Source organism: Sitophilus oryzae, unplaced genomic scaffold (genome assembly GCF_002938485.1).
Source record: "Sitophilus oryzae breed Bouriz unplaced genomic scaffold, Soryzae_2.0 scaffold_296_pilon_pilon, whole genome shotgun sequence".
Taxonomy (NCBI): Eukaryota; Metazoa; Arthropoda; class Insecta; order Coleoptera; family Curculionidae; genus Sitophilus; species Sitophilus oryzae.
The window spans coordinates 66910-94406 of NW_022146858.1; the positions used below are offsets into that span (position 1 = coordinate 66910).

The 27497-nt window shown below is 35.0% G+C and overlaps 2 protein-coding genes across 5 annotated transcripts in view; one reads left to right on the top strand and one right to left on the bottom strand.

The window, feature by feature from the left end:
* Positions 1-27497, bottom strand: part of LOC115884509 (protein FAM184A) — a 117853-nt gene that overhangs the window by 7028 nt on the left and 83328 nt on the right. For 2 of the 4 annotated variants that reach the window (XM_030903112.1, XM_030903111.1), the window contains exons 2-3: positions 7789-7940; positions 5566-5700 (exon numbers count right to left, since the gene is read on the bottom strand). In XM_030903112.1, the coding sequence (XP_030758972.1) occupies positions 5566-5700; positions 7789-7940 (287 nt within the window). Of the gene's footprint in view, positions 1-5565; positions 5701-7788; positions 7941-26252; positions 27118-27497 lie in introns of those variants that run through there. The other 2 variants (XM_030903110.1, XM_030903109.1) reach the window with 2 other exon arrangements.
* The window catches only part of LOC115884511, a 101775-nt gene continuing 100866 nt past the window's right edge, over positions 26589-27497 (top strand). Inside the window, exon 1 of the mRNA XM_030903114.1 lies at positions 26589-26709. The gene's annotated coding sequence lies outside the window, so the exon portion shown is untranslated. The remainder of the gene's footprint in view (positions 26710-27497) is intronic.

The following is a 27497-nucleotide window of genomic DNA, read 5'->3' on the forward strand; positions in this document are numbered from 1 at the left end:
ATGAACTACTTTCATCTTACTTCTAGGGCTGCATTGAATCCGGTACAAAACATCATTTATCCTCTTGATGACTGTATAAAGACCTTCCCTTGCTGGAGTTAACTTAGGGGACCTTCCTTTCTTGCGCTGTGGGTTATACAACCATACCCTATCGTCCTGTTGAAATCCCGTAGAATTAGCTCTGAGGTCGTAAAGAGCTTTCATCCGGTCACTGGCTAGCGCAATCTTACTTCTAACGGTCTGATGAATTTCCAATAACCTTTCCTTCAGTTCATCCGCGTAGTCCTCTACGTTTGTGGTGCCGTCGTCTGGTGATCCGAACACCAAGTCACAAGACAACCGTAATTCTCGACCAAACAAAATCTTCGATGGTGAAAGTCCGGTGGTGTGAACTGCACTTCTATAAGCCATTAGGAATAGCGGTATGTGCTGATCCCAATCTCTTTGATGTTCGTCCACCATTTTCGGGAGGTGTTCAATGGTCTTATTGAATCTTTCGACCATCCCATCAGACTGCGGATGTAAAGCTGTTGTCCTAGTCTTGTGAATACCAAGCAGATCACACATCTTCTGGAACAGTCTTGACTTGAAGTTCCTTCCTTGGTCAGTGTGAAGCTCTAAGGGAATTCCAAATCTACTGAAGACATTATTGACTAAACTTCAGCTACAGTCGATGCTTCTTGGTTTGGAATGGCAAAAACTTCTGGCCATTTACTGAAATAATCCATCGCCACTAAAACGTACTTGTTGCCCTTGTGCGTTTCAGGGAATGGGCCTGCAATGTCAACAGCGATTCTTTCGAATGGCAGTCCAACGTTATATTGTTTATTTTCCCCTAGATCGAGTGCTTGGTCTTTGGCTGGCTGCACAAATTTTACATTGTCGACACCATTTCTTGACATCTTCGCAATAATCCACCCAGTAAAAACGATCTCTCAGCTTGCTCAAGGTCTTGTTTACCCCAAGATGGGCTCCAGTTTTACCACCGTGAATTTCTTCCAATACCTGGGTAACTTTCTTCCTTGGTACCAGTAACTGAGTTGTTACTGTCCTGCCATCCGCACTTTCCCACATGCGCTTTAACAATCCATTCTCAATAACCAGTGAATTCCACTGAGCCCAGAGAGCTTTGAAAACTAGCCCTCTGTCCGCAATATCCTGCCACGGTGGTCTCTCGCCGTTACCTTCCTTGAGCCCTAGTATTGCTCCGATGTCTGGATCTTCCATTTGGTCTTTCCTCAACTGTGCCGTCGTCCACTGTTCATCAGCTCCAAGCTTAAAACTCCTTATCATGACAGTGCCTTCACGTTGTTCCGTTTTACAGCAGTGCTTACAATCGGTTTGACAGGGTCTTCTGGATAAACCGTCTGCGTTACCATGCATCTTCCCAGCACGATGTTGGATGGTAAAGTGATACTGCTGGAGCTTCTCGAGCCATCGTGCTATTTGGCCTTCAGGTTGTTTCATCTCCATAAGCCATTTGAGAGCCGCATGATCTGTCCTAATTAAAAATTCTTGGCCATACAGGTATTTATGAAAATGATCAACTGCCTTCACAATTGCTAGCAGCTCCTTCCGGGTAACGCAGTAATTCCTTTCCGGTTTGGATAGAACTCGACTGTAATATTCTACCACTCGTTCTTCGCCATCTTGGACTTGTGATAGCACTGCTCCTATGCCGATGTTGCTGGCGTCTGTGTCCAGGATATACCTCCCTTGTTGTTGTGGGTAGGCTAAAATGGGACTTGAACATAAAGCCGCCTTAAGTCTTCCAAAGGCTACATCACAATCGGTGTTCCATTCGTAGCCGACTTCATCACCTGTAAGCCTATGTAAGGGTGCAGCTATATTGGCAAATCCCTTGACAAATCTTCTGTAATAAGTGCATAAACCCAGGAAACTTCTAAGTTCATGTTTGTCGCGAGGTTTAGGCCAATCCTTGATTGCAGCGATTTTCTTCTGATCGGTGTAAATTCCGTCTGCCGAAACTACATGACCCAAGAATTCCACTCGTCGCTGGAATAAGCTACACTTCTTCGGGTTCAAAATTGCAGGTGCGCATTCCTTATGCGGCCGAAGACTTCTTCGAAATTTCGCAAATGCTCCTCAAAAGTTCTTCCCATAACCAATACATCGTCGAGAGGTAAACCAAGCACGTTTTCCAGTTAATCCTCTTAACACCACCTCCATGAGACGTTCGAAAGTGGCTGGAGCATTTACTGCATAATCCAAAACGGCATGACCTTGAATTGATATAGTCCGTTTCCTGTAGAAAAAGCCGTCTTTTCTTTGTCTTCCTCGTCTAGATCAACTTTGCCAGTATCCACTCTTTAAGTCGAAGAGTGGAGAACCAGCACGAACCTGCCAGAGTTGTTAATGTGTCATCTATACGTGGCGGTGGGTAGCTATCTTTCTTAGTGACGTCATTGAGCTTCCTATAATCCACGCAGAATCGTGTACTACCATCTTTCTTCGTCACCAAAACAACAGGAGATGACCATGGACTTGATGATTCTTCGATTACTCCATCTTCTAACATCTTATCTACCATTGTCTCCATTTGTTGTTTGGCATTCCCTTCTAGGACGTTGTCGAGATCAAACTGAGCATGACCAGTATTAATCCGGTGCTTCACAAAATCCGTTCTTCCACTGTTATTTTTCTCAAAAATACCGCCATGCTTTCGCAGGAACTGCTTAGCCTTCTGTTTCTCCTCATATGTTAGGTGATCCCATGGCTGTTCTAGATGTTTTAGTGTTTCTTTGGATGCCATTTGTGTAACAGCTGACGACACTTCATCACATCGGGTGACACTTCTTACAGGTTCGCAGATGGCTATCTTGTCACCTTTTTGAATCTTGACACAATTCGGGAAAACATTCGCAATTCTGATCGGTATATTCTTGTCGGTGTTCACCAATGACTTTCCTACTAAGTACCTATCTTGTTTCTTGTCGCCACTTTTTACCAGTCCAACACAGCACCCAGCGATTTTCTCCACTTTACCGAATACGATCTTCTCGGTATTACCAGGTATCACCACAGTTTCCGCTGATCTTACATCCATTCTGCCTGGTCCCTCGTCTGGAGATAACATGAACTCTTCATATCCAATATTTAAGATATTTCTCTGGTGATCGAACGAAAATCCATGTTGACGAATCACATCCATGCCCAAGATGAAGTCATCTTCAATATCTGCCACTAAAACGCTATGCTGGAACTTCAAATTTCCTAACTTCAGTTCGACGATAGCCTCTCCGTACAACGGCCATTTCCCCCGTAACTGTACGTAAACACACTCTTCTTCTCAGAGGCACCAGCTTCAATCCTTGCACTGAGTTAGCCCGCACCAACGAAACCATAGCGCCAGTGTCCACTGTCATTCGGATTCCCTTTCCATTGACTTTCCCGTCGATCACCAAACTGTCAGCGGTTCTTCCTAGATTTCTAATGGAAAAAATCCTTGGGGCTCTGTTCTCCCCAGTCAATACTCGCCCCTTAGTATTGACTGATTTTAGTTTTCCTGGTGCCTACGTTCTCTGGATGGTGAACGGGATCGCATTTGAACGCGGCAATACCGTTTAATGTGGCCATTCCTGCCACCTCTAAAGCACCTTATGTCCTGGAATCTTCTCTGGTTTTCTGTCTGGGTGTTGCTGACTCCCTTGTTTATTAGTAGCTCACATAGTTTGTCGACTTTCTTACACATCTCCTCCAAACCTCTGTGAGTGTTTTCGGGCTGTTCCTCGACCGTTACCGATCTTATCTTCGGTCTAGGGATGGCGCTAAAAGCAGCTTCGATTTCCAGCGCCCTGACGAGTGCTTCGCTGCTGGTAGAAAATCGGGATATTTGCAGCGCCCTCTGTAATTCGTTGTCCCTCAGTCCGCTGATAAAGCACTGAGCAGCGAGTTCCTCCATAAATCCTTCCGGTGCTTCAGGATACGCTAGGTGTACCAGCCGACGTAAGTCTGCTTCGAATTCCTGCAGACTCTCTCCGGACCTCTGCAGGCGTGTCTTGATCTGGGCCTGGTAAAGTTGGCGTCGATGTTGGTCGCCATATCTTCTGTCCAGTGCAGCGACCAAAGTTTGATATTCCTGCTGTTGGGCTGCAGGAATAGTTTGCAGGAGTTCCAGGGCAGAGCCACGCAGCGCGATGACAAGTGCCGCTGCTTTCTCCTGGTCAGTCCATCCATTGGCAGCAGCCGCTGCTTCAAACTGGCGGTGGTACATTGTCCAGGTCGTTTGTCCATCGTAGGTCGGTGCCTTGAGGTTCGCAGTTCCAGAAACGCCAGGTGTCCTTACTTGTACCTTGGTCTTCTGTAGGTCCATCTATAATTTTTCCATTTTCTGCTGCAGGCGCTCCTCCAGATCTTCTACGACTTCTTGGAAGTGGGTCTCTTGTCTTCGTCTTGTCTTCCGAATTTTCGATACTCTGTTGAATACGGTCCTGCTCTTCTTGTTTGTCTTGTTGTCGCTGAATTTTTAAATCTTCTAAGATTTTCTCAAGCCGGTCCTGTTCTTCTTGTTTGTCTTTTTGTTGTTGAATTTTCAAATCTTCGAAAATTTTCTCAAGCCGGTCCTGTTCTTCTGTTTTCTCTACGATGTCGCTCCTCGAAACGAATTTCCAAATTACCCAACATTTTCTCTTGATTTTCCATAAATTTTCTGTAGATGGTCTTGTTCCTCTTCTTTCTCTTTTCGCAACCTCTCTTGTTCTTCTGCCTTTTCTCTTCTCATATTCTCCATAAAATCGCCCAATAATTTGCTTACTTCCTCCATTTTCTTCGCCTGCTCCCTTGTACCAACCATAAAAATACTCTAATTCGGTCTAAAAATCTTCTAATCCACTTAATTTCTTCTTAAAATCTTCTTGAATCGCACTTCCGACACCAATTGTTACGGATTCCGTGGGTCCACTATTTAAACTCACGATAAAATACTTAACGAATTTATTTGTTTCACTCTGTACACACAACTTATACTATTTACAACACATCTTATGCAACTACTATTACTCTAACGGTATTTCGCGGTATTATCAAACTTCAGACTTCAGACTATCTTCAGACTTGACTTCAAACTTTAAACTTGTCCAACTGTCAGAGCGCGAGCCTTATATACCCCCTGGCGGTTGTTTCTAGATTTTTCTAAAGAATTCTATAATTTTCTTTACTTTCTGGCGAATGCGCCAGGTTCCTCAATGCACCGTTGCGGTTATGCAACCAGTAATACACCTTGACCTTAACAATATATTCCACAGCGTGTTGCAAACTTTCACCAAAATATAGACATTTTGTTTTCTCTCGAATAATGACAGATAGAAACTTTCATTTTTAATTTAGAAAGAGATACTAAAAAGGCAAATAATTTAGCTACAAATTGCTTAAAAAAGCATCCAAATCGGCCCACTTAGCTACAAAATATATTAAATTAAAATACATCAAAATTTTAAAGTGCCCGTTTTTCGTGCCGGTGAGTGTAGTTTTAAACAAAGATTTGTTTTTGTTTTTGAGGAACAATTTTTCAATATTTTAACCTAATCTAATATACATATTTTTTACCTTTTTGTTGTTGTATTTCCTCCGCAAGATCAGCGTTTCTTCTTCTATAATTTTCTAATTCAGTTTCTAAATGATGTATTTTTTGGCGAATTAAATCTGCTTCTTTTGTTGCCGCATTAAGTTCAGCCTGCAATCCTAAAATATTTTTTTGAACAATTTATATGTATTTGATAATTATAGTATGAACATACATAGCATTATTAATGCTATAAAGTAATAAAATAAAATACATTGTCAATAATTTTAACAAAAAATACAAATTAAACTATACAAACACACTTTAACTTATTCCAAAATATACAGGGTGAGTTTCGTACGATGTTCTCTATGGGTGTCTCGGAAACGACTAGAGATAGAGAGTCGGTTAAATGGGGAAAGAATTGCAGTTTTCTGGGGTCATAAATATGCGCCTTTCAGATTTTTGAAAAAAATCATGGCTTACTAGATATTTTGAAAAAAAACAAATTTCGGCTATTTTAAGAATTGTCCCTAATTCCATTATAAGCTATTTTAGACAAAAAGTTTTCAGATAAAAGTTGTAGATAATCACATTCTTAATGAAATTCCTCCGCTTTTTTCTAAAGCCTGTCATTTTTGACATATGACACAAACATAGGTTTTTTTAAATGGAAACCATAGTTGGCCATGGCTTCATAAAAAGCGCCATTTTTTAAGCTTTTCAGCGATATAAGCTATAATATGTTTTCTTGGAAAAATTACCGAGTTATAGCCAATTCTTATCATTTTTAAACAATTTCACTTAGTTAGCCATGGAAACAAGTTCAATCGCCGTTGCTCTCAGAAATGTGAAGCTGTCACATCCAAACTTTGCAAATTAAAATAAATAAAAATTGTAAATATGAATTTTTCAAATAAAGAAAAGCGTGTTGGATTATTGGTTCAACTTTTCTTGACCATACATTTTCGAGGATACGTTGACCGGTGAATGTTACGTTTTTTAGAGAACGGTTTTCAAGATATGTTAGAAAAGTTAAATTTAGTTATAGTCAATTTTTATCTTTCTTGATTAATTTCACTTAATATTCTTATTTTGTTCACATGATATTCTTATTTTGTTCACATGGTATTCTTATTTTGTTATGATTTATAATTTATAAAAAGTCAGAAAATATTACTAAACGGTTCTTTAACTTTTTTTTTCAATTTACATTACACCAACTAAAACTTAAAAATATTTTATCACTACATACACTTTAAGTTATGAAGTTATGAAGAAAATGTTCAAAAAATCCGCAATTGTTTTGAGTTGCATGTTTTTAAAACTGAATTACTACCTATTCTCACAGAAGGACCGGTCGACTTAATTAAACTTTTCTCGTACCGCCACTTCGAGTGCCTCTCTTAATTCATAAGTTCTTTTGTAAACCTTATTATTAACTATACCGCATAAAAAAATTCTAAAATGAATAGGTCAGGTGATCGAGAAAGCCCATGCAATTAGTCCACCTCTTCCTATCCCTGCGTTTGTATTATTATGATATAAATAATTTTTAACATTTCTTTCATTATGGGGGGTGGAGGGTGGTGTGTCATAATAAAAGTCATGTTGGAACCACTCTATTGATGCGCGAGTATCTACACGCTTTTCTTCATTTTAAAAATTTATATTTACAATTTTTGTTTATTTTAGTTTACAAAGTTTGGATTTGACAGCTTCACATTTCTGAGAGCAACGGCGATTGAACTTGTTTCCATGGCTACCTAAGTAAAATTGTTTAAAATGATAAGAATTGGCTATAACTCAGTAATTTTTCGAAGAAAAGATATTTTATATATCACTAAAAAGCTTAAAAAATGGCGCTTTGGTTTCCATTTAAAAAAAAACCTATGTTTGTGTCATTTGTCAAAAATTACAGGCTTTAGAAAAAAAACGGAGGACACAACTTTTATCTGAAAACTTTTTGTCTAAAATAGCTTATATGGAATTAGGGACAATTTTTAAAATAACCGAAATTTGTTTTTTTCGAAATATCTAGTAAGCCATTCATAAACTTTTTCAAAAATCTGAAAGGCGCATATTTATGACCCCACAAAACTGCAATTCTTTCCCCATTTAACCCACTCTCTATCTCCAGTAGTTTCCGAGATACCCATAGAGAACATCGTACGAAACTCACCCTGTATATAGGTAATTTTTATATATAGCTGAGTTAATTTTGCACATTTTTTTGTTTTTAAAATAAAATCTTAAAATATACATACTGTCCATTCCAGCTGATTTAGCAAAAACATCCCTCTGGAGTTCTTCCATTTGGAAACGCAACTTGGTAGCTTCAGCATCGCGTATTGATAATTGTTTCGAAAGATCATTCAACTGGCTCTGGAACTTAGCTTCTTGGTTTATAAGATTCTTCCTATATGACAAAAAGAAAATAATATTTAGATTAACAATTTTTTAGTGCTTTTGCGATTAAATGCAAATGCATGCATCTATTTGTGGAGCATGACAGAGAAAGTTATCAGCGTACACAAATATCATATCTATAATATTGTAATACTAAAGTTATCACATCCATCTGTTATTGCTAATGTGTATTGTAAATCAGTGGTTGTATTCCAATTAGTTATTTAATTATTGTCTTCTGTCTTGAAAATTTTAAAACGTTTCAAAAGCAATCTTGGTTTGTGCACACGTGTATGAAGATAGCATACAAATATATTGCTAAAGAATCACTATTGATTACTCAAGAGATAAGAGCAGATTTTCAAAGAAGAGTGGCAACTAATCAACTAAGATCTGTTTTGTGGAATAACCAAACAGAAGTTGGGGTTAAAACAGAACAACTGAAAGAGAGAGAATTGCTTGCAATGGAAATATAGTTATATTATATTCCTGATTTAAAGGAATTGGGCAATGTAAAAGACTAAGAGCCACAAAATTATTCATCAAATATTTTGATTTCTAATTTGTACCCCTATAGTTTCTAATAATACTGTAAGACTAAACATATAACAAATTCGGCGGAGGGGTATGTAGAACCCTAATTAATATCATCTAATCTACGGTTTCAGTATATCCGAATTTTTTCGGACATCTTTGGGTTTTTATGGTGTCTGAGTTATTAGCCGATGAGAATATTCAACAAAGTTAATTTGTTTTTACAAAAATATTTCACGTACATTCTTTCAGTTTCCGGCTAGACGTATGAAAACCCAATCTAATACACACGAATTTCCATTTAAGATTATTCGACAAGTCCGTCATAGTTATCATGATGGATTATGATAATTTTATCCATTAACCTTCGTAACTAATGAGAATGATTGAGAATTTGGTAGACGAGAGAACAAATAAAAGGATATTGCTAGGATAATAATACAATAGGATTTGTAGGAAGTAATAATGGGAGATTTCTCAATTGGTCGAATACAATAGACTGTTAGTTTTTGGTGTTTGTCGATTACAAAAAGGCATTTGATACCATCAACCAACAAAAAATGTTAAAATCCCTAGTTGACTCTCGTATAGATCATCGGTACATCACAATGATTAAACATATACATATATGAGAACGCTACAGCTTGTGTTAGGCTTTACGAAGGTACTAACAACTTCTATATAGAAAAAGGTGTTCACCAAGGCGATACCATCTCTCCAATATTATTTAATAATTTGCTCCAATACATGTGCAAACAGATAATGGAATGGAATGAATTGGGTATATAAATATAAACGGCGAAAACTTGAACCATCTGCGATTTGCTGATGACATTGTCTTGATATCGGATTGCGTAAATAAAGCACAAGAAATGTTACAAAAATTGAATGCAACCTCTGAACAAATGGGACTAAAAATCAATATCTTAAAGACTCAAGTGATGACAAACCTAGTAGGTAATAGGCGGCGGAATATATATTAAACAATATCAAATAGAAGAAAATAGAAGAAAGAATACAAGTACTTGGGACATGAAATACGTATAAGCTGCGATAACCAAACTTGCGAGCTTAACAGACGAATAGGACTGACTTGGGCCGCCTATGGACGATTGAACTATATTTTCAAAGTACCACTTCCGATATATTTGAAGAGAAAAGGATTCAATCAGTGCGTACTACCTGTTCTAACGTATGGTGCGGAGACGCTAACATTAACCAAGAAAACTGTAAGCAAAATCAGAACAACGCAAAAAGCAATGGAAAGAAAATCAATGCTGGGGCTATCTCTGAGAGACAAAGTACCGAATATCGAAGTACGGGGTAGACAGAACAAAAGTCATGGATGCCATATAGAAAATAACCACTTTGAAATGGAATTGGGCAGGGCACATTGCAAGGCTAAACGATGACCGATGGACGAAGAAAATTATAGAATGGAGCCCAGACACGATGCATTCAGGAGCAGAGACTGCCCTCCAACCAGATGGCATGCCGACTTAAAGCGTATCCTTTACTACAGTAATATAATATAGTACCGTATGATCGAATAAAAACGGCGTCAGCGATGGCTATGAAATGAAACATCGCTGTCATTTTATATGTAAAATTATATGGGAAAAATGATCGTCATTTCCAAGCCAACTGGACGCCGTTTTTTGTCGATCATACGGTATTCGTATACATATTGGTACAATAATATAATATAATAATGCTATTCATGAACATGCCTCATGTATTTTTTTACGGCTGTGACATCATGACGTTAAATAATAATAACTTAACTACAAAGAAGGTAGAACATCTGAGTTGGTAACTCGACTTTTCACTCACATTTATAAAAGGCTCCTTAATGAGAGATAAAGAGAAGATACTAACCTAATATTAAAAATATATATGTATCTAACTCGATCCTACAAGAGAAAGACTTAAACTCTAACTTAATTGTCTTAGTATTAGTACCAAACATCCTGCACTTAAAATTAGAGCAGAGACACAAAATCATATCACAAGAATAATAAAATTACAACTATGTTGTACTATTCAACTAAAATATATTATTAAAACTCTGTATTTTAAATAAATCCTAAACTCTGCGTTTCTGCTATAAATAAGTTCTACTTATGGAATACAATAAACACTTGTATGGAAGCTACCATTTAAAATATAAATTATAGTCTAAAAATAGTCCTAATTTTATTGTCAAAATTTCAATGCCAATTCTTTGTAAAAAAATAGAGGTGAATAAACTAACTGTAAAAATAAACTTCTATATTCGACAAAATTTTTCGTTATTTTAAATATCTACTGATACTTGTATATTAAAAGACAAAAGGAGCTGATTTTAGATAAGCACCATTTTCAATTATTATTATTTATTAGTGTTAGGAAAGTCATTCGGAGGAGAATCATAAAGAGGAAGAAAATTACAAGTCGATATTATGGTTGTGTGGATTATACCTATAGATCAGCCAAGTTTAGCTATGTTTTTAATATTTACCTTAATTAAAATAGTTTAATTAAAGTAATTAAAATGAAAAGCCTTTTAGCAAACTACTCAGATATATGTAATATTACCCTGCAACATTATTTAATATTTTTTATAGAAAAAAAAATATTTTAGCACCAGACTATACTTTATTACATACCTGAGTGACAGATGAACTTGAGCTAAAATTAAGTCAAGCGAAAAAAATATATTCCTGATTTTTTTAGTGCCAGAGTAATTACATACAACTTAACAAAGTAGATTAATTGCTCGTTAAACGATATTTTATTATACTTACATAAAGGAGAAGGAATATTTTAGCTATATTTTAATGTAATAATATCCAATAAAAGCAAATGTTTCTAAAACAAATTATTTTAACAATTTTTTTTTATTTAAAAAAGTCTAGTGTAGAGGTATTTGAACTATGTTTAACAGAATCCGACCGGATACAGGTGATCTGACCGGGATCACCTTTCGGTATTACTTCGGGAGAGACGGTTCCAGTACGTGATAAGTGTGTAGTATGACGATGTTCTTGGTGAGTATTTGAAAAAAGGGCACTCCTAGACTGTTATTCAGAGGCCCGTAGCATCGGTCAGAAGTAAAAAAATCAACGTTTTAAACTCCCATAGTAAGTATTAATATGATTTTGTTAGATCCATAACTATCTTGCTTCTTTTTCTTTTATAGATATGACTGCCTCCGTGTAGCTTTGTACAGTCTCCCAGTTTTCCATCAATTGCAACATAGTTGGAACTAGGTTGGTAAGTGATATGTATTTTTGATTTAATTTCTTCAAAAGTTCCTTCCTCTCTGACTCCCATCTCCGACATTCGAACATGGTGTGTTCTGCCGTATCGTTGTTAGAATCACTGTATATGCATTTCGGACTATCAATGATATGCGTTCGAAATAAATAATGCCTAAAGTAACCATGGCTAGAAAAACATTGGTCATGGCATAACCCACCTCTCCGTGACTTCTATTCACCCAACTCTCCAAATCCAGTATGAGCTTCCTGGTCCAGCGAGCGTTTCCATTGGTATTTTGCCTCCATCTTTCGCTCCATAGATCTAATGTTATTTCCCTATTTTCATTCTTATTTCTTTCGGGGTGTTTTTTACTCTCTATCCGTTCTGCAACAAGTAAATCTATGGGTATCATGGAGCTAATAACCTGCACAGCGTCTGAATATATTGTGCAGTACCCACGGCACACTCTTAGAGCCAGTCGTCTTTGAACCACCATTAACTTTTCTCTGCATTTCCTTATGCTGATGTTTTTTCCACCAACATTCTGCGGCATAGAGAATAGTTGATGTCTGGACCGCGGTTAGCATCTGTCGTTTTGTTTGGCCTAGGGCCGACCAATTTGGCATTAGTTTTGACAGCAATGTACTCTGCCTTTCCGCCTTTGTTGTTATTGAACGAATATGTTCGACAAAGCTATCATTAGATCCAAAACCTGACTCCAACTTTAAGGACTTGTTTGGTTTGATGAACTTGCCCTTTAGCGGAAATTCTAGATCGATCGGTTGCCTTAATACGAGCACCAGCCAGCATTACACACTCCGATTTATGTGGGGCAATTTCTAATCCGACTTCTTCCATCCAGGAGCATACCATGTCGACAGCATGCTCCGCTATAGATGCAAGTTCCTTAAGGGTTTTAGCTCTAACAATCAAGGCAATATCATCAGCATATGCTAAAATATCAACCCCAAGAGGGAACTGCAACCTGAGAAGCCCATCGTAAAGTATATTCCACAGAAGTGGACCCAGAGTTACTAAAATATTATGTTGGTATTGTATTTTGAAAATTATATATAAAAAATAATGGTTTATTAAACTTATCATAAAAAGTAGTTATATGTCATGTAATGAATAAAACATTGTTAGATTTGTAAAAGAAAAAATCTTTACGCGAAATAAATACATGGTATATGCAAAATATCGAAGTGTTTTAATCAACCAATTTTTAATTTAGACAACTGACACAATTCTAATAAAATTTCCGATAAGAATTATTTTTATTTGCCATCAGCAGCAGAAACCAACTGTAGATACTAGAGACGTTAAAGTCAACTGATTCTAATTGTCAGAATTCTGCAGAGAAGCAGAAAACTAGAGATCTAGTTCCTTGCAAGTAGTTTTGCCCCTCTAAGCGAGTATACTGAAGACATTATTTATTTTTCATATAAATTCATATTTATTATTTTTTCACACGATAAAGCTTGATTTTCATGCATCCGTTGTACGACGATACGTTGATACGATATTAATTTTATTGGTAGAATTTAAAGACTTTGATTGGTTAGAAAATAACGCAGTTTTAAAATTTATTGCATTTTCATGCATCCGTTTATCTGATATACGTTGGTGTCATTTTATTTTTTTTTTCATAACGATTTTCCTATTTTACCTATATTTTTATTAAGGTTAGATTAAATCATGATTAAATTTGTCAAAAAAGTGTCAAAACGTCCGTTATCGTATGAACGTGTCTGTTGGCGGGCTGGGGTAAAATATTTACGGATGAAAAGTGGCGCGAAAACGCTATGAACAATCAGAGCACCGTCGCGTCGGACCATCGTATCAACGTATAACGGATGCATGAAAATCAAGCTTTACTCAGCAATGTGGGCAAAAACGCTGACATATTAGGAAGGGCGCCTTTGATATTCTACCTAGGAACTCTAATACAGAAGTGTGTTTGCATTAATTTCCAACACACTGAATTCTTGTGTATAGTTTTTCAGACAGAAATCCACTTTTATCTTTTTGTTTGGATTGGAACATTTATCTGATTTACTAATATCAAAATGTTTCTTCGCGTTACAAACAATTTTACCCTAAAGTAGCGAAATACTAAGTTATTTGCTCTTGAAAATGTTGTAATTTTACTTAAGTTCAGTAGGACACAAGTTCGTAGTGTCGAGGAATGTGCCGAAATTATGAATATTCGCTTGGTCCTTGAAGAAGAATGGGAAAACATAACAAAATATATTTGCACCATCATTAACACTATGAACCAACGTCTACAGTCTACAGACAGTTATAGCAACCGGAAGAGGCAATATAAAGTATTACAGTATGTTTTACAACAATTTTTTTATTTGTTTGTACACTTAGTTATTACAGTTATTTTCTTTTTTATAATATTAGTTCTCTTAGTATTACTGATATTTATTAAAACCAGGCTCGTCGTTCCGTTTTAACGTTTTTAAATTTTAAAATAGAGTTCTAATCAGTGTCGATATGACATTACGACAATAATCACCAATGCCACCTATTTAAAAAGATCATCAAGTAATAATTGTTGAAAAAAATGCAAATTGTTGGTGGCAAGCTCATTTCGCTCTTAAAAATTAATCAGGGCATGTGCTGACATGAGTCAAAAAAACAGAATACTCAGGAAACATGGTTCTGATCGAAAAATGATGTTTTAGGAAAAGTTACTCAAGGTTATTGCATCAGGGTGTTTTAAAGTTGGGATAAAAACAACCCTTCAATTAATCCTGTATAAAAAGCCATAGACTAAAGTTTATAAAAATTGTCATGAAAATAGGGCAAGTAAAATAAAAATATAACACTATAAACTTGGCGAAAAAAAATTCCGTTGTGTTTTTTTGCATCTGAGAACTTAATCTCTATGGACTTCAGCTAAAATTTAAGCTCCCCAGCCCATCTAATTTGTAAAGAAAGGTGGCAATGTTACTCCTACAATTATGTGCAAAAGTATTACAATATAACATATTGAACAGTTTCTTCAGTATCTGTTTACACTCACAGCAAAGCGGTGTGCCAATTTAGCGGAAGACACTTTCAATTCGAATAAATTTCGATTAGAATTCAAGTAGCAGTTCAGTCCAGACCGAGGTCCAGACTACTTAACCTCCCTAAAATTAGCGTGTTGCTTTTTCTTTGGAATACTTTATTTTTACCCCATTTTCTAATCTTTAAACATTCCTCCGAAAAGGGAAGAGTAAAGAAACCAAGAAACAACCTGATTTATCTCCATCAAAGGGCAAGAGAGGAAGCGAGAACCTCTCACCTCTTCTCCTGCAGGGAGAGAAAAAGCCAGGATGGAAAGCCGTCCAACACTGATGGGAGACAAGCAGGGACTGATGGGGGTCATCAGCTTTGCCGCTATTGTTGATGGACAAGTGAAAATGGCGGTGCTGCCAAAGGATTTCCCAGAGGTTGCTCTGACCACCGACCAGCAAACCTCTCTAGAAGAAGTTATACTGGACGAAGTAGTGGCGATCGGATCGCAAAACAACGATCTACAAAATGTGAGTCAACTGCGTTTTGCGGGGATACACTTTCAGGTGGGCATAATCCTCATAGATTGTGTATCTCAAGAATCGGCGAATTGATTGTTGGAAATCGCACCTAAGCTTAAAAATTGGCAAGAGCCGGAACTGGTTGCAGTGAAGGGAGAAAACATCCCTAAAGGGGCGGCCAACATGGTCTTTTTGCCGAGGAGCAAGGGGAGCACCTACCTGCTGAGCTTTATCCAGGGTGAGAACTTCAATGTAAAAACATCGAGTTGGCGAGTCATCAACTCGAGGGAGGAGGGTCATGGTCAGGTCCTCACAATAGGAATTGACCTCAAATCCAAGGAGGCAATAGAGAAAGACATATCCTCTATTATAGATACGGGACAACACCAGTATCAGGTCTAAGGAGAGACCAAATAAGAAGGTGGAGAAATTGGAGACAGATCCTCCAGCCTCCACGTCACGGGTTCCTCAGTCGGAGGCAAACTCCTCGACTATGAAGGGCACGAAGGGCCAAACTCCAACCGTGAAAGGGTGCGTACCCTCGGAGGAAGAACATCTGTTGTCAGAGGAGGATGGGAAATACCCTGTCCCCTCTACAACAGAGGTATGATGGGTTATAGACTGTGTGATTACTCAAGGAAAGGGGCACAATAGATCTTTAAGGTCGCAGTGATTAACCCCCCCCTCTCACTAATTCTACGTTCTACATTCTACCCCATTTTCTAATCTTTGTTTCATCCCTTGTTGTATTAGAAGTCTTGTAAGGTGATGTGTCTTTGATTTTACCTATTATTGTTGCGATATGCACTAAGCTCGAGAGTGCCGGTCCAATAATAGTTAGGCTGCCTTAAAATATTTTTAAGGCTACTTATAATAGTATTATTCTATTTCATTGAATTTGAATAATAATACAGGTAGTATGTGTTAATTGCAAAAAAAAACATGAATAACATTTTAGAACGTAAAACAGGAAAACATATGAAAACTATTTTTAGCAAACCTGACGCGAATTGATTCATTGAAGCGCCCACTTATATCCTGAAATACATTAGGGACGATATGTATTTTTTTTTTCGTATATGTTTTTACGTCTTATTATATAGCATTTCATTATAGCTATGATGAAGTTTAAATATAGCACAATATAAATACTGACACCGACACCAACTATAAATTCTAGATAGAATGGTTAAAAAGGGTGTCATTTAAAAATCAAGAGCTGTAGTCATTTCTGGTGAAACAGGAAGTAACCGAAAACAATTGAATACGTCAATCAATCCTAATTTATGTCATATATTAACATGTCAAATATAGTTTTTTTATCTGAAAAAATAATATTTAATTAAATATATAGGGTACTCCATTACAAAAGAACACAACTACCGTAATTTTTTTGGGAACACTACCTGTGGAACTCTATATATTCTTATAAAATGGTTTCAATTAACCTACATATCGACTCGTATCTTACAATACCTCGTAACTGACATTTTTAAGTCAAAATATCCTATGTTATTTAACTCCTCTTAAAACTTAAAGAATTTTGGACTTCCATTGTCTTTATTTATTTTGCTTACCTACACTACGTTTCGGTCAGAAGTATCACTGACCGTTGAGTACTAAATCTACCGAGCTTTATATAAATTTAAGAATTTTATCCCTGGGGATATTATAACATTGCTCACACCACATCATAGTAAACCTCCACATCTTTATGGATTACCAAAAATTCACAAAGAAGGTGTGTACTACTCAGATCTATCACTAATTCAACGGGTTAACCAACTAGTAGCTTAAGTAGATTTCTCCTTTAAATTGTCCAACCATTGGTAGGAAAAACATCTTCATTTGTTAAGAAAAGAGGTTAAAACATTATGTCATAAAGCAATCACTATATGCAGTGTCCAAGAATGTCTGAATTCTGAACTAAGTAATATTAAAACCGATTTGCTTCAGAATGGTTGCTCTGCAAAATCCCTAGACAATATTATATCCAATTGCAAGTCTGACTCATTGGTGCGCCAGCCTGAGAAGGAAGCTATCTATCTCTTGACGATTCCATATGTGAAAGGAACATCTGAGAAGATCAGGCGATTAGCTAAACAGTATAAAATTAAAACTAGTTTTAAGTCAGGACTACTCTAAAAAGTGTCTTAACAAGAACAAAACCGGAATCATCAAACCAAGAAAAAGAATGCTACCTTGCGAGTGCTATGAGTCGTATATTGGAGAGACAAAACGTCCTCTTCATGTACGACTTGACGAGCATAAAAAACATACGCAAAGAGGTAAACAATGAAGTCGGGCATTGCAGATCATGTGTGGTCCAAGCACCACAACATAAAATGGTTGAAAGCCCGGGTTCTCCTCAAAGAAACCCATTAGGAAAAAGCGCAAATTTAAAGAGATTTAATTAATTCGTATGATACCACCTAAATAAGCAGCATACACTATAGCCGTAGTGAAAACATTAATTTATCAAAAATATAAATATCTCTTCAAGCAGCTAAGTTTAAAAAAATATGTGCCACGGCACTGTTTCGAGGTATGGTAACAGTTTGGTCTCAGTGCAATTGATCCTCGTATTCTTTAGTCATTGCATGGTCTCTTCAGAATGTCTAATTTAATATAGAAACTAAGATTTCTATATATCTGGAATTTCAATTATCTTTTTCTTTCAGTGTCTTTACACTATACAGAGCGTTGGCGACACCTCGCATGTACTTGCGATATGTGGCATCAGTTTTCAAGTACAATTAATTATATTCCCATTAAAAAATCATAAATCGTACATTCAAATAACTAATAATTAATATTATGATATTATCTGATAACATTCCTAAAACTATAGAGAGTATTATTTTAGAATATTCCAATATAATTATTAGGAAAGTTATGCTAGTATAAATATTTCTTCGTAACAAGTACTAAATTAGAAACCCTTTAAAAAATCATACTATTACGTCCAATATTAATAAATCACATATAAAATGAGTTTAAAATTCAATTCAATTCATCATATTTTAATATCTCTGATTTATTAGCAACCTCAAATATTAAACATTTTTTTAAAGTAAGTATCCTAGAAATAACCTATACAGGGTTGTTCACCACATCACCACAAGTTTTGGTTTCGTTGAAGGACTATTAGAGCTACAATTTAAAAATATTTTTACAAGATACAGATCCAATAAAATAAAACAGCCCCAAATAAATAAAAAATATCAAAGTTGTATTTTTTTAAATGGAACACCCTGTATATTATTCAGGTTTTAGTTTCTACGATTAAAATAAAGGCAAATTTGATTAAGGTTTATTACACTTAAACCTTACCGTTTTTGAAATATTTTCAATTTTGTGAAATTGCAATATAAATTTTAAGGCATTTCTCCGAGGGTATCAAAGTTTTTAATATTAAATATTTACTGAAGTTTATTTATTGATCAGTTATTGTGTTGCAATAATAAAAATTATACTACCTTATACAGAGTGTCTAAAAATTTATTTTAAATAATTACTAGCTTTAAACGGCAATAACTTGTTTAATCTAAATAAAACACCCTGTATATTTTATAAGAATCAGATGCACAATTTAATTGTCTATCAAATTGTATTATACCACTTTTTACCTATCCCTTCAAGTTTTCGTAGAAAATGCATTTTCTTATAATTTAGGCCTCATTTATCAATATACCCATGGAATGTTGACATTTTAGATTGTTTTTAAAACAGCAAATGTACAAGCTAGTAATATTATCGTTTTTATTAAAACGATAATATTACTAGCCCATTTGTATGCAAAAAGAAAACTACTTTATAAAAGAGTATACCATTAATTAAATATACCACCAGTATTTCCGCCCAAATACTAATTAATTACATACTTAATTGTGTTCGTTAATAAATTATTCTAAATAAATGCGGATTTGAATCAGAAATGAATATAATAATAAGTTATGAAAATGAACGTCTCTGTTATAAATAAGCATTTGTCAAAAAATAAAATATCATTTTTAAGGTGTTAGTTTTTTACCACACTGTCTAATAAACATACATAATTCAGTTTTTTAGTATTTGGCGCAATTATTATTAATCAACGCAAACAGTCAATTACTGTAGTTTGAATACTGAAATCATATTAATTGGTCCTCTTCAACAAATATTTAAACAGTTTTTTGTATTATTAATTAGTATTTGTATATTAACTATATCGACAATATTAATATCTGTACTCTTTAGAAATTTGGTATATCTTTAAAAATAATCTAAAATGTCAGTATTCCATGGGTATATTGATAAATGAGTTCTAAATTACAAGAAAATTCATTTTTTACGGAAACTTGAAGAGATAGGTAATAAATGGTTTAATACAATTTGATAGACAATTAAATTGTGCATCTGATTCTCATAAAATATACAGGGTGTTCCATTTAAATTAAACAAGTTATTGCCGTTTAAAGTTAATAATTATTTAAAATAAATATTTAGACACTCTGTATAAGGTAGTAAAATTTTTTATATCAATAAATAAACTTCAGTAAATATTTAGTATTAAAAACTTTGATACCCTCGGAGAAATGAAGCCTTAAAATTTATACTGCAATTTCACAAAATTGAAAATATTTCAAAAACGGCAAGGTTTAAGTGTAATAAACCTTAATCAAATTTACCTTTATTTTAATAGTAGAAACTAAAAATGTAATAATATACAGGGTGTTCCATTTAAAAAAATACAACTTTGATATTTTTTATATATTTGGGACACTCTGTATCTTGTAAAAATATTTTTAAATTGTAGCTCTAATAGTCCTTCAACGAACCCAAAACTTACAATTTGTAAAAATCTAATCGTTTAGCTACAATATTCCGTGTCGTATGTGGTGAACAACCCTGTATACAAATTATTTTGAGAAAGTTATATCATCATTTTTAAAACTGAATTATATTTTAAAAAAACAACCGAAGTATGCGGGTTATACCTTAATTAAAATAACTTAAACTATATGTATCTTTATAATCTAATTAATTATGAAGTTGTAATTATTAAAAGATGTATGTGTACAAGCTTTCTCTAAATATCTGAAAATACGTAAATGGTTCATTAAGTGTGTGATAAGTTACTTTGCGATTGTGACAATGACATTGTCGGTGCCAACATAGTTCTTGGAAGTAATCCATTATATTCTTTGATATTTAAAAAAAAGATATTTAACAAGGAAAAATTATATTTAAAAAAAATACAGTGACAACTAAAAAAAATTAAATTAGCTATCGGGGGAGTGCAATTTAAAAAAGGCTTAAAAATTTATCATAACTTTCTTGTGGTAAAACCATGCAACATTTATTTGTGTATAAAAGTTTTTTTCATATCTTCGACGACAACGGTATTGGATATTCTCGCACTAATAGGCCACCCTGTATATGGGCCAATCTGACCCATGGTCCGTAACAACGTACGTAAAACTATGCTCAGTAGTTAAGGGTTACCAAAAATAGGTGTTTCTATTTTGCTTGTGCAATAAGAAATTTTAAAAGAATTCACTTTTATTTTAGAGATCTCTCAGATTTTATTTTATTCATTTTGTGAACGGGAATCAATTTTAAGTTTCATAACGTTGAATCAAAATAAACCACTTTATAATAATTTAAAAAAATAAAAGTTATGAAACAAAACTAGTAGTAATTGTAGCAGTATCATAGACCGATACTGGGAACAGTGGCAACGCCGCGACTACCGGCGAGGTCGGAGATCAGCTGACGTGCCGGCGATCGATAGTTTGGTAGAAACGGGGACTGTAAATAAGAAACGTGTTTGAGTGTTTTAATATTTTTGTTGATGTATTAAGTTGATTAATTGTTAATTATATTTGTTTAAACTCGACTTGTGAGTATTCATTTCTACATTTTGGCGACGAGGATAAACAACTAAAGGTATGTAAATAATGCACTTACGACAGTTACGACTTTTAACCAAACAAAATAAGATTTTGGTGCATTAAATTTATATTAATAAAGCATAATATGTATGCACTGATGAAAAGGAAAGAAGGCATAGAAATGTATGCAAAACAAAGTTTTAATTAAGCATAAAGGTATGCAATATTATGTTACTTGTTACTTTATGTACATATGTTTGGGGTCCCTATAATAAACATTAAGTTGTTAAAGCATAATATGTATGTGTATAAAAGAGGGGGAAGCATAAAAGGTATGCAATGTGGAGTTCAAATATGCATAAGAGTATGCAATATGTTACGTATTCTAAATAAATAATATCTAAACGATTGATAAAGCATAAAATATTGTTAATAAAGCATAAAATGTTGTATGCAATGTAATATCTAAACGATTGATAAAAGCATAAAATGTCGTTAATAAAGCATAAAATGTTGTATGCAATGTAAAAAAAATGCAATGTAAATCGTAATATAAAACAATATAAAGCGTAATAGGTATGCATAAAACAATGTAAAGCGTAATATGTATGCGTAAAATAAAAGATTATAAAAGCATAAAATGTTGTATGCAATGTAAATCGTAATATAAAACAATATAAAGCGTAATATGTATGCATAAAACAATCTAAAGCGTAATATGTATGCATAAAATAAAAGATTATAAAAGCATAAAATGTTGTATGCAATGTAAATCGTAATATGTATGCATAAAACTATGTAAAGCGTAATATGCATGCATAAAACCAATGAAATCGTTATAATTTGGTAATAAACAAATTCCCAAATGCCAATATTGTTGTTTGTCAAATTGCAGAGGCAACTTGACAACATGGATTTACAAAGGGAAATAAAACCAAATGCACGACGACTGGCAAAAAAATGGCAGCGCAGTCTGGATATATATTTTCTGGCAAACTCCATAACTGATGTTAAAAAAAAAAGAGCAAAACTCTTACACTATGGTGGAAGTGAGCTCCAAGACTTGTTCTACATACTGCCTGGCGCGAATGTCGATAAAACCGTCGAAAAAATAATGTAGGGACATTGCAGTTGAAAAATACAACCCAAAAATTCATTTACCCACTAGTAGATATAAAAAAACATTTTTTGGTAAACTCAGTCTCAAATAGTTTCTGAAAAATAAAATTATTTTTTTAAAAAAGGTCCGATTAAATATATATCTCCGAAACGAAGCACTGCTTACGAACGACATGTATTCTTTGGATTCTGCCAAAACACTGGGGAACTAGTAGAGCAATTCGCATATCGTTTAAGGAAACAGGTAAGCAAATGTAATTTTACACATGATGTAGATGAGTATATTCGATTTATATTATAATATCAAAAACGAACAATGAAAAACTACAAGTTTTCATTTTGAAGCATGACAAACTCAAAGCATCCCACTTCATGCAGTATTAAGCCATGCGAAAGTATAGAAATGGCTACTTTCGAACATGCGTCGGTTAAGTAGAGCTGGTTAAGTAGAGCAGTAGCATCGTAGAGACTAAAATATTCAACAAAGTAACTGAGAAATTAACTCAACTGTAACTGGTAAAATATTTAAGTTAAGTTAAATTGTTTTTGCAGTCAGGTTTCCCAGACACTTTAAAAATCCGGACATGTCTGGGTAAATCCGGACGTATAGAAACCCTAATAAAAGATATATGCAGATGCTTTTGAAAAAAACTTGGGTAGTCCGTGACTAAAACAGAAATCTAAAAAAAGTTATTTTTTTCAAAAATGCCACTGTTTTAGAATCCAAATGGAACCCAGTTTGTCAATGGCTTTTTTTACTCGTAATAAAATTTGTCTAACCAACAAAACCATTTAACTTTGCAGGTGGTACAACAAATACACTGACGCGACATCTATAGGGCTTGACCTCGACAAAATTATCATCGAGGGTCATTCCCCCGCCGTCTTTGATGCCGTTTTTTTGATCCTATATATTTATTATTAGATATAATGGCAATATAGCCAGTTATAATATATAGTTTTGATCACTAAAAATTAAGATTTTTCAACAATGTTACAAGGGGTTCAATTTTACTCTGTAAGAGGATGAAATCACTGGTCTAGCTAATAAAGTAATATCATTTAAAAGAATTTTTGTGATAATATTAATGTGTCTAAAGCCAATGGTAACAAAATTTTATAATATGTACAAATTGATATATCGGGTGCGTCTCAAAAGTGGTTCACCCTTATAACTTTTTTATTTTTTTCAGATAAAAAAAAACGATATTTGGTATGTTAGTATATGACATAAATTCCAAACTAGCATTTATAGTGGCAGGTGGCAGATACGTAACTGCTACTATCAAAGCCACCACAAAGTGGGCAGTGACCTACGGCGGCTACGTCGTATATTCGTAGCTGCTAAGTAACTGCGACCAAAATTGGGAAAGATTTTGAGTAGCCGGGTAGTGTCTTGGGTAGTTTTGCCACTAAAAGAGTTACTATGATGTGTTACTATAAAGTAGTCTACTGGTGAATGCTACTTATCTGCTACGAAGCTGCCTAGTCGCGGGTTCGTAGCAGCCAAGTGTTTTCCACCGACATGACATGTGGAACTTTCGTTAAACTGTTAAACTTTATTCGCAGCGACCTCTTCAGGCGATTTCACATTTCATAAAAATAAATGTCATGATGGAAAATTATTATGGAAGCCATTATTATTTTTTTCGATATTTATCCTGCGATTTTAAGGTCTTTTGTAGGTAAATTCCAGAACGCAATCGACTTTTCTGAATAAATTAGTGGGTTTATATGACAAAATTTTCGAGCGCCTCTCAAAATATTTCAAATTTTTATATTATTTGCAATAGAAACTCATGAAAAAAAATAATAATAATTTGCTTGAAACTGGGGTAAACTTTAAAATATTAGTCCACCGTCAGTAATAACAAAATAACTAAGGAAAAAAGTTTTTAATCTAGGTATATTTAGCTTGAAAACGCATAATGTTTGAGCCATTTGGATGTTCATCTAAAAAGTCATGAAAGAATATGGACGTTTAATCCGAAAAATACTTTATAGTTCCATGTGCTCCTACAAAGTACCGGGAACAATAACATATTAGGCCAACTCTACCCGTTTGGACCTTCAAAATCTTCGGATTGATAAAGTGACAATTGTCACATTAAGAAATGCCTAGACGATGACAAGTTGTGGGAATCTGAAAAATTAATACAAACTTATAAACCGTTCAAAACAGAATATTGTTTTCATGAAAATATACTTCTACGGGGACACACCAAAATTGTAATGCCAACGGCCTTACATGGCAAAGAATTGTCACTAAGTCATGAAGGACACCCAGGAAGAGATAATATGAAACGCTTACTACGAGCCTATGCATGGTGGCCGAAAATATATTGATATATTCCGAATATGTAAAACAGTGCCATGGGTGTGCTTTAGTCACCGTAACGAACATACCCGAACCCCCTTAAGATGAGAAGTTTCCCTACTACCCCCTGGAATGACATAGCCATAGACTTCTGTGGGCCAATGCATAACAATATCTACCTGTTAGTAATCATTAACTATTATAGTCGATTCCAAGAAGTGATCGCCATAAAAATCACCTCGAGGGACACAACAGAACAACTTCGGAAGTTCTTTTCTCTCCTAGGCCTACTTAAGACTATAACAGCTGATAATGGCCGACAGTTTATCAGCAATGAATTTAAATGTTTTTGTAAGGAACATGGAATTACATTATATTCAACCCCATAATGGCCGCAAGCAAATGGACTGGTCGAAAGACAAAACAATTCAATACTAAAAAGGCTCCGCATAAGTGCAAGTAAGTACCTCAGGAAGTGATTAGCAAAAGGACCTTCAAAACTACTTTCGGCTTGATAGAAATACCTCACACCCTGTAACTGGCGTCTCTCCAGCGCAACTTCTTTTTGGCCGCGCTATTCGAACAAAAATACCATCCATTGGTGAACAAATAATTCAACACCCTGACCACTGTGAAGTGTAGGATAACGACACAAACTTGAAATCTAAAACAAAAGAATTTGCTGACAAAAGGCGACGAGCAAAGACATCGGATATAAACGAAGGAGACACGGTTCTAGTAAGAGCAGAGAGAAAGGAAAACAAATTTAGTACACCGTATCAAAATGAACTATACGAGGTGATCAATAAACACCAAGGCGATGTTACCTTAAAATCAAATACAACAAGCAATACAATACGGTGAAATATCGCATATTTAAAACTCTACGCTCCCAAGTTATCGACGTCCCCCACCAGTGAAGAAGATGCCCAAGACGAAAGAATTTCTCCACATCCGCCAACATCCTCCAATAGTGAAGAAGAAGCCCAAAATGAAAGCACTTCCCCACAAGGTCTACCTCTTCCAAAGCTAAGGATTAAACTTGGTCCAGACCCTTCGTGCACGCTGATGGATTAATAAATCTCGAAAGCAAAGGAGAGGATGTAGCAGTATCATAGACCGATACTGGGAACAGTGGCAACGCCGCGACTACCGGCGAGGTCGGAGATCAGCTGACGTGCCGGCGATCGATAGTTTGGTAGAAACGGGGACTGTAAATAAGAAACGTGTTTGAGTGTTTTAATATTTTTGTTGATGTATTAAGTTGATTAATTGTTAATTATATTTGTTTAAACTCGACTTGTGAGTATTCATTTCTACAGTAATGATGAAAAATTAATATACAACATGTTAATGCATCAACTTTATATATTTTTTACTAAAAAAATCAATTTGAAGGAATCCAGAATACATATAATAAAGTTAATATACATCGTATAAATAATAATAATTTTCGCAAAACATATATAGTTTAAGAACTTAATCATATTTTCTTTATACTGTTTAATGGTCTAAAAAATAAATAACATTTTGATATCACAATGTGAATAAAAAATGTGTAAATTGAAGTGTAAAATTCTAAACCTTTTATTTGTTTCAATTTATCAATCTTTACAAAACAAAATCACAAATAAAATTAAAACATTGTATAAAAATAAGATTTAACCTTGCTAAAATCGTCCAAATCGAAAGATACATACTTGTCTAGTCCAATTAAATCGTCGCTACTAATATTATCAGATGTTTGACCATGAAGAGTTCCATTTTCGAGGATTTCGTTTTTTCCATGCGGTTCTTCTTGCGCTTCGGCCTTGCAATTCTCTTCTATCGCGTTCACGGTAAACTTCATCGTTTTTCTCACCTCCATAACGGGGCTGCTGGGCACCGAATTAACCTCCTTTTTGGGGGCGGTTTGAATCGGAACCCTCGGCGCGATCGCCGTGGTACCATGTCCGCAAGGTTTCACACAAGAACCGCGTCGTTCGGTCAGTCTACTTTCCGGTACTTTCAATCCGTGCGCGTACGGATCGCCCATTTTTGACTCGTTTTGATCGTTGTTTTTTTCGGAAAATGTCGCCACTTCACTACCGATAGTTTTAGCTGCATTCACAACATTTTTTGGCAAAGGAATGGCGTCGATTTCGGGCGCAAGTTCAGGTATAGAAGGTTGATTATTTTTACACATTTTCCTTTTGTCATCCACCGTAGAGCATTCTCCGGTATCCGTCAAATTTTTATCTCTGCGAGTCAGTTCCTTACTATCTTTGCCTCTCTTGCCATTACCGTTATCTTCTTTTTTCGATTTTCTAAAAAAACTAAACATCGTTTAACCGCCCGATTTACAAACCGCACATATCTTACAAGATATATTACCGATTAGTGTTATTTCACGCACTTGGACCGCTTGTTGAAATAAAACTAAACCATTCACACCTAAAAGTTACAATACACGAGTTTAATTTTAGATTAACATGGATTTGTGTCCGTGTTATCACGTCGATTTTCAAACGCACTATTAAATGAAATATACCTTTTTAAAAGAAAAACTCTCAATGAATACAGCTGTGCCGTATAAAAAGTCGGCTTTCGGTTGCCAAAGCGTCACAAAGAAAAGAGTTTCACGGCAGTTAGGTGGGAGACACTTGATGCTGGAAATAACGTCACAAAAAGAAAATTCCGGCAAAATATAGCTTCTTGGCCTTGGTGCAACTGAGGTTTTAGGACTTTTATTTTAAAAGTGGCCAAATCACGATGGTCTTTAAATAAATTTCTAAAATACACAGTCGATTAATCCATTAGCAATAGAGCGTACGTAAGTTGTTTATGCAATAGATGCATCTAGTGTCTTCGAGCATGCAAAATTGTTTGACTTTCTGGACTAAAATATATAAAATATTTATAATAGTAAGCAGTTAATTTGTAGAAAAATAGTACCTTTATGGTAC